Source organism: Microdochium trichocladiopsis (assembly GCF_020744255.1).
Source record: "Microdochium trichocladiopsis strain MPI-CAGE-CH-0230 chromosome Unknown B0I36scaffold_4, whole genome shotgun sequence".
Classification (NCBI taxonomy): domain Eukaryota; kingdom Fungi; phylum Ascomycota; class Sordariomycetes; order Xylariales; family Microdochiaceae; genus Microdochium; species Microdochium trichocladiopsis.
Window position 1 is genome coordinate 1,247,895 of NW_025763547.1, and position 7,248 is coordinate 1,255,142.

General features: G+C 55.2%; 1 protein-coding gene across 1 annotated transcript; it reads left to right on the plus strand.

Annotated features, from left to right (window-relative positions):
* On the plus strand, positions 1-1,840 carry B0I36DRAFT_241354 (kinase-like domain-containing protein; the record flags this gene model as incomplete). The annotated part of the gene is made up of 2 exons (XM_046149836.1): positions 1-1,490; positions 1,549-1,840. The coding sequence occupies 2 exons, from the start codon at positions 1-3 to the stop codon at positions 1,838-1,840; spliced, it is 1,782 nt and encodes a 593-aa protein (XP_046013766.1).
* Positions 1,841-7,248: the final 5,408 nt, after the last annotated feature.

Here is a 7,248-nt window from a genome sequence, read left to right on the forward strand (position 1 = left end):
ATGAACGCTGGACCCCCTTTGGCTCGCGACGATGATGGAGCCAGTGCTTTGAGGGGCGAGAATGAGGTTGGAGGTGCTGAAACACAGGCCAGCGTTGAGAACAGGGCGCAACCACCAGCTAGTAGTCCTGCCACTTCGACTTCAAACTCCAAGTTCAGCTTCGCCTTCAAGGCCACGAGCAAAGCTCCAGTGACGGCACCGAAACTGGAAATATCTCAGAAGCTTAGCGCCCCTGCTAAGAAAGAGCAGCCGCCTTCGTTAGCCGATGAGCGGTATCGAGAGCGCGATCAAGGTCGACTCCACGAGCGAGAGCGCGAACGGGACCGTTATAGAGATCGGGAGAGAGAGCGCGATCGGGATCGCGAGCGAGAACGCGAACGCGAACGTTTCCGTGAGCGGGAATCAGACCGAGCTGTCGACAGGTCACGCGACATACCACGGGACGCTCCCCGGGGACCAGCTTCGTCCAGGCCACAACCGCCGTTGCAACCTGAGAGACCGCGCACACGGATGGTGAAGAAGATCGAGCGCAGACTCAAGCCGAAACCTCAACTACCAGAGGATCTGCGCACCTCGTGGTCGATTTTCTTCCGCAAGCAGGGCAACGAGTCTGTCATCGGCTCTGGCACGTATGGAAAAGTTTACAAAGGTGTGCATGTCTACACGAAGAAGCTTGTCGCCCTGAAGAAGATCCGCATGGAGGGAGAGCGGGATGGATTTCCTGTCACCGCCATCCGCGAAATTAAGCTTCTTCAATCGCTCAAGCATAAGAACATCGTCGACCTGCAAGAGGTCATGATTGAGAAGAATGACTGCTATATGGTCTTCGAATATCTCTCACATGACCTGACTGGCCTGCTCAACCATCCATCCTACACACTTGATCCTGCACAGAGAAAGCATCTGGCAATGCAGCTATTCGAAGGGCTCGACTATTTACATCAACGCGGCGTGCTCCACCGCGATATCAAGGCAGCCAACATCCTAGTCAGCAGCAGTGGCATCCTCAAGTTTGCCGATTTCGGCCTCGCTCGGTTCTACGCCAAACGGCATCAATACGACTATACCAATCGTGTCGTGACAATTTGGTATCGCTCGCCCGAGCTCTTGCTCGGCGAGACCCAGTATGGAGCAGCCGTCGACATTTGGAGTGCTGCTTGTGTCATGGTTGAGATATTCACCAGGCACGCGATTTTTCCTGGCGATGGGAGTGAGATCAACCAGCTGGACACCATCTATGCCGTTCTGGGCACGCCGAACAAGCAGGAGTGGCCTAATCTGCCTGAGATGCCCTGGTTTGAGCTCCTCAGACCGGGCTACAGGCGTCCCAGCGCCTTTGTTGAGAAGTACCAAGAGAAGCTGCCCGCTGCAGCATTTGATCTTTTATCTCAAATGTTCCAGTACGACCCTGCGAAGCGTCCATCGGCGGCTGAAGTTTTGCAACACGCTTACTTTACCACCGAGCTCCCGAAAGCCAGGCAGGCCATCGAGTATGTTGTAACTTTCACGCCCTCCCATTTTGTGCACCACGTACTGACATCAACGCAGACTTGAGAACATTCAGGGTGATTGGCACGAACTTGAGTCCAAAGCCCTGCGACGGGAAAAGGAGCGCCAGGACCGTGAGGCGCGAAAAGCCGCTGCTGCTGCCAAAGACGCCGCCAACAGCATCGCCAGCGCTGGCAACATGCCAAGCAAACACAAGGAGCGCAAGAGGCCACCAGACGGCCATGATGCGCAGCGCGAGCCGAAGAGACATCACGTGCAGCAGCAGTTGAGTGGTAATGGCGGCGCTCCTGCAGCCGGCGCAGCAGAGGAGGGACTCGCTTCTGCAATTTGAGACTAAGCGCTTCGAGTAGCAGGGCCAATTCTGTGTGTGCAGGTAGCCATCTGAGCAGGAACCAGCGGGCAGCTCATTATCCAGGCTTATCCAGCCAGGAATGCGGCGTTGGAGATCAACTTATATAGTATCAGGCATGGTCCATACAATCAAAAAGACACGACGTTGTCGGCCACGAAGATTCGCGATTCTCTGTGGGCGCTATTGATTGCTATGTAATGTTTCTCGACATTGCTGTCCGCGGTTGGGCCGGTGCATAATGCATAACGCACGGCGCTTTGCGTTAATCGTCACCAGTGAGCGTTTGTCTATAGCTGAACAAGGAGTGGCCATGACAGGATTCTTTCATCCGCATCTGCATCTGCTCATGTCGACTTGAAGTTGTCCGTGCCCGACTCCGATTACCATCATCTGAGAAATGGCACGATCGAGAACAGAAGGCAAAGTGCAGCGTGTTAACTAGCTGCTATCGGGCTCCCAAAACACCATCGGAAAAATACCGTGTTTGCGGTGATTAGAATTCCGTGCTGCGGACTAGGCGCCTTTGTCCACATGATCACGAGCCGTCCAAGACATGATCCACTTCTCAGAGATCAGGTATAGCTTTTGTGTCTCTTCAAAATGACTGCGATGATCTCGGCGAGCTAAGACATCCCGCTGGACGCAAGGCCGGGCCTGCACGACACAACCTTGAATCGACAATCATGTGATACCTGCGTCACCGCCTGCGCGCGCCCGTGTCGCAGGTGGATATCTGTTGATCCGGTTGTCACGTCACGTCACGCCAGAATCGCGGGCTGGAGTCCAGTCCCCCGCAAGGTACGAACGACCGCCACCACCGCCAGAAGTTCCAATCGATGCCGCGCATCGCAACCACCCGCAGACATTTCGCACCTGTGGTGGTGGACTTCGCGTGGGATTTCCCCCAAGAGGTGCATCCGCCTCATGCCCGCGACTAGTCAACAAAGTCTGTGTACATACACACACACACACCTCTCCTGGCCGCGTGGGCGTGAATCTGACCACACACCCCCTTAAACCCCTGGTGCTTTTCTTTTTCTTGGGCCATGGCTGAACCTCCTCCCCCAGCTTCAGGGAACCTGTGTGAGGCTGTGTGGTGGCGCCTGTCACGGGACAATTCCATCCTGGCTTCGCATTTCCCAAAAGCCCCCAACCTTGGGAAAGTTTAGAATCTGCTTATTCTTCAGCTGCCCATCCTTGTGCGCGGCTCACAGCCACACCGCCGCGGCAAAGGTGCCTACCTGTCCACCCTCGCTCGGTAGTAACCCCCAAACTGGCCATATGATCTCCTTTTTAAGACAAGCTTGACGATGGCTGACGTCTATTTGACAGCCTGGGAGTCCCTTGTCGTCTTGGAAGTCCCCTTGTCACCTTGGAGGCATCATGAATGAGTTTGTTCTTTCGCGACCTGGGGAACCACCCCCCACCCCCGTGGTGGTGGTGGTGGCGCAGCTACAGTACTATCTATCTATCCCTGCATGGGAGATCCGGCAGGCTGGATCTTCTGCAGATCAAGCCGGCACTTGGGGGGGCGCGGGCATCGGCCTTGTTTTGTCTTGCCTAGTGGCATCTCTGAGTTGGTTGCGCAGAGCACAACGCTTGAACCGCGCGGTCCCGTTTTTGTCCGGCTCTCGACCAGCAGGCTGGGGCCCGAGGTTCTGACGGGGGGTTTCACGCTCTTGGACGGTCTCTGCTCTATGATGAGAGTCGGCATGTACTCTCTTTGCGCGGCTCGGCTTTATGAAAGGAAAAAGGGCCGCACGAAGCGGCGCAATGGCAGCTTCCGTTGCATCACAGGGGAGGGGGGGCTCACACTGACTGACCACTAAGGTTTACACATCGGACGAGGCCTGCTGTGTGATCGCTGTCCAGGATGCCCGTGGGTAAGTCAGGCGGGCTGACCTGACTGACATCGCCCCGGGGGTCCGGAATTACAACACGATCCCCTGGTGTGGCATGATGGCGGCACGGCGGGTGCGGTCGGCAAAAAGTGATATGTCACCGAACATTCATTCCTTCACCAACCTCCATGTGCGTGTCCGGTGTTGGAGAGAAAAGAGAGCAAAAGGCTGGCAAGGTCTGCTTTTGGAGGTCATGGGACGACCGGGCTGCGCCGTGTGCTCAGCCAATCTGGTACTTCGAAGAAAAGAAAAAAACAATTAAACCCCCCAGGAAGTCGGACGTATCTGCTTTTTTTTCGTCCCTCGCAAACAGGGATAGCAAGAACCACCGCAACGGGAAGGACACATGACTCATTCACTCAGAAGGTTCCGAACGATAGTGTTCATGCTCCCCTCCCCCCCCTGCGCTGAGGTACTAGCTGGATTGCTTGTTCGTGAGTCTATTGACAGATAGAAAGGCTCACTGCAGCCGTCCCTTTGGCGACTTATGCTGCCGTGTGTGCGTAAAAGATGCCCCATTGGTGAGTAGAGCCGCTAGAGAGTGTGCGCGACCAATCAGAACTGCCGTGTCAAGGTTGGCAGGTTGGCCTCGCCAATCAGCGCAACCCTGGCAACCTACAAAGGGCAACTCGAAAAATAGCAACCTGATTGGCGCGCAATTGTAGCTTACACGCCTCCGAGTCTGGCGTTGCTGTGGTTTAACGACGTAATTGACACTACATTCATGAATGAGCTGAGAACCCAATTAATGATGCACAATCAAATGGCCCAAGGAACATATCTGCACGACCAGGCCCGTAATTACTGTCACTGCGACTGTGGGGGCTCGTATCCCAGTCACCCCCCCAAGCTTTGGGCTCATTATTGGATTTCGGGTGCTTATGACATGTCGGACTAAGTGAGGGCAGGCTCGTGCCCGAACTCTTGGAAGACAAGCGCAGATGATAGCAACGGCGCAATTCATTTGTAATCATGTGATCCTGTCAGTATCACGTAGCATCAGGAAGAAGAGCCTGATCTGGGTCGTGGGGCCTGCTCTTGTCGTTGAGGCTCATTGGTGCCCAAGGAGGCGAAACCCGATCCTACTTGGTGTAGTCCAACCCCAACCATGACAAGCTCGCAGTGCAACAACAACAAGACTTCGCCACAATCCACAGACTTGGGCACTCCTTAGAACGCCTTTCTCATGACTGATGACGCACTTAAAAGTACGTTGACGCGCTCGCCTTCGTTGCTGCCCAAAATCCTGTGCTTGATCTTGTTCACACTCTGCACACACACACACACACTGCATGTCAGCCAGAACAAGTCCGCTTTCCAGCAGCTAAGCATCTGCAGAACAGTGTAGCACCCTCAATGAGATACCCTGTCGTCGATCACACCGCCAGGCATGACATTTTGACACGGCGCGCGCATGCATGGCAGCTTGCTTGCTTGCTTTGGGTAGCACGCGGAGTTGCCGCCGACGTACAGCCAGAGGTCGTCCCAGCCTCCTCGCGCAACCCACCAAAACCAAGCAAGCGAAACCAGCAAAAAACCCCTGTCACAAAGCACTCAACCCCCCCCCTTCTCTCTCCCTTACCCCCCCTTGACCCTACATGCATCACACACAGACACACACATGCAGGAGAGGAAATCCGATCAAACCATCCCCTTGTCTTGTGTCCACGTCGTGACGACATTGTGCCTGGGTGCTGGGTTTGACCAAGCTGTTGGTTGACAGGGTGTGGTGCCATGTCGCACAGGATCCTGGGTCGGGTAACTTGCCGGGTGGGTGGGCTTCTAGGCCGGGGTTATTTCATATGTGCACAACCTAGCTAAGGGGGCAAGACGCCCAACACTCACTACTCACAAGCAATCCACTGGCAACAAAAGGACTTTTGTATGTTTGGCAAAAGTGAAGAGAGTGGAAAACCACATATGTCTCCTCCATTCGCCAATTCCTGCCCAAGCCTCGCCACTTTTAACCAAAAAGTGGACCTTGATCAGGCGCCGGCTGGAAAGGACTAGCTGACCTGTCTTGTCTGTCTGTCGAGTGCAACCGTGAGGGGAAAGACATTCTTCCGCCGGCTGGTGCTTGGTGCTTGGTCGGGCCTCAACATGGCTGTGCCCACACAAGCGACAACACCCTGGCGCTCCTTGCTGTGGGGAGAGACTTTCGCTTTCAAAAGGATCGCGCTCGGGGGGGGGGGGGGGGGGATTTTGGAGGACGTGTTGTTTCCGAAAATGGCCCTCTCAGCAGCCCGGCTCGGCCAAGTCAATATTGGTCTGTTGAAAGCCAAAAAAACCTGGGCCATTCCACATCATCATCGCGCTCCAATGAGAGACTGCGAAAAGTCCGCCCAGCGACAACGCAATAATTTAGGGTTGCCGGGGCCCGGTTATGTCCCTTTGTTCCGTGGCCGCCTACTTGCCTGTCCGGCAGTGGTTGTTGCCCCGGTGGGGGGGGGGGGAGCTCCAAGGCTCAGGGTCCAGCCCGTAGCCCAGCCAGCCGCAAGCTAGCCAGCCTCGCCAAACCATCCACCCTTGCCACCTACAGGGTCCAAAGGGAAAAGGCTTCCGGGCTCGGCTCGCCCGAAGTTTTCTGAACCACTGGCCAACAACCAGGGCAGGGTGTGCGGCATCAAGGGTAAAAAGGAAAGGACAAGAGCTAAACAAAGTAACAGCAAGCAGGCCGGGGTAACTTGAGCACAGGTCCCGTCTGGGCCCCCGGCAAGGGTTCATGACGCGGTGACGGCGCGTGCCCGCCCAGGCCTGTCCTGTGCCGGAGCATCCGGCGACAAACTAGGGCAGACATGCGTGCGTCTCGTTATCCAACCATGCTTAGCCACAGGGATCAGGCAGACCCGCCTATGAATCGACAACAGTAGAGAGCCATGGTCATGTCTATTCCCCTAGTCCATGTCCAGACCCGACCATGCATCCTTTCTATGCTGATAAACATTATGTTTCGTTCGCCCGTCATGTCTGACTCCAAATGGGGTATCCGTAAAGAGAAGCCATCACATCAATCCGTCCGTGCAACCGTGCACGCCATCCACCCAAGCTCCCAAAACACCCTTGTCCCTGTCAATTGAGCAGCCCTTCCGCCTCGTTTCGCCCATTCATGTCCACCCTGTCTAGTAAACATTGAGCCCCATGACCCCGTCCCGATTCCCAGAAAAAACAACGCTCGCTGGTTCCCCAGCGTAAAGACCTCTCACCATGACTGGACATTACTCCGTCCAAGGCTCATTCGGAGTATCGCCCGGGTCGAACTCAGTGTTTTGGATCCAGTCGTGCAAATACTGTGTCCACCCGGGAATGCCAAATCGTATATGAATGCTGATTGGGGCGTACTGCATGGAATGTTTGCGGCCTTGGGAAAACTTTGACGCCGTCTGAAGTGCCGATAATGTTGTACATGAACCAAGATTTGATCAAAGTTCGTGGTTTCGAGGACCGGCTTTTGTACAAATGTGTAGTTCAGATTAGGTCCCGCTTGTC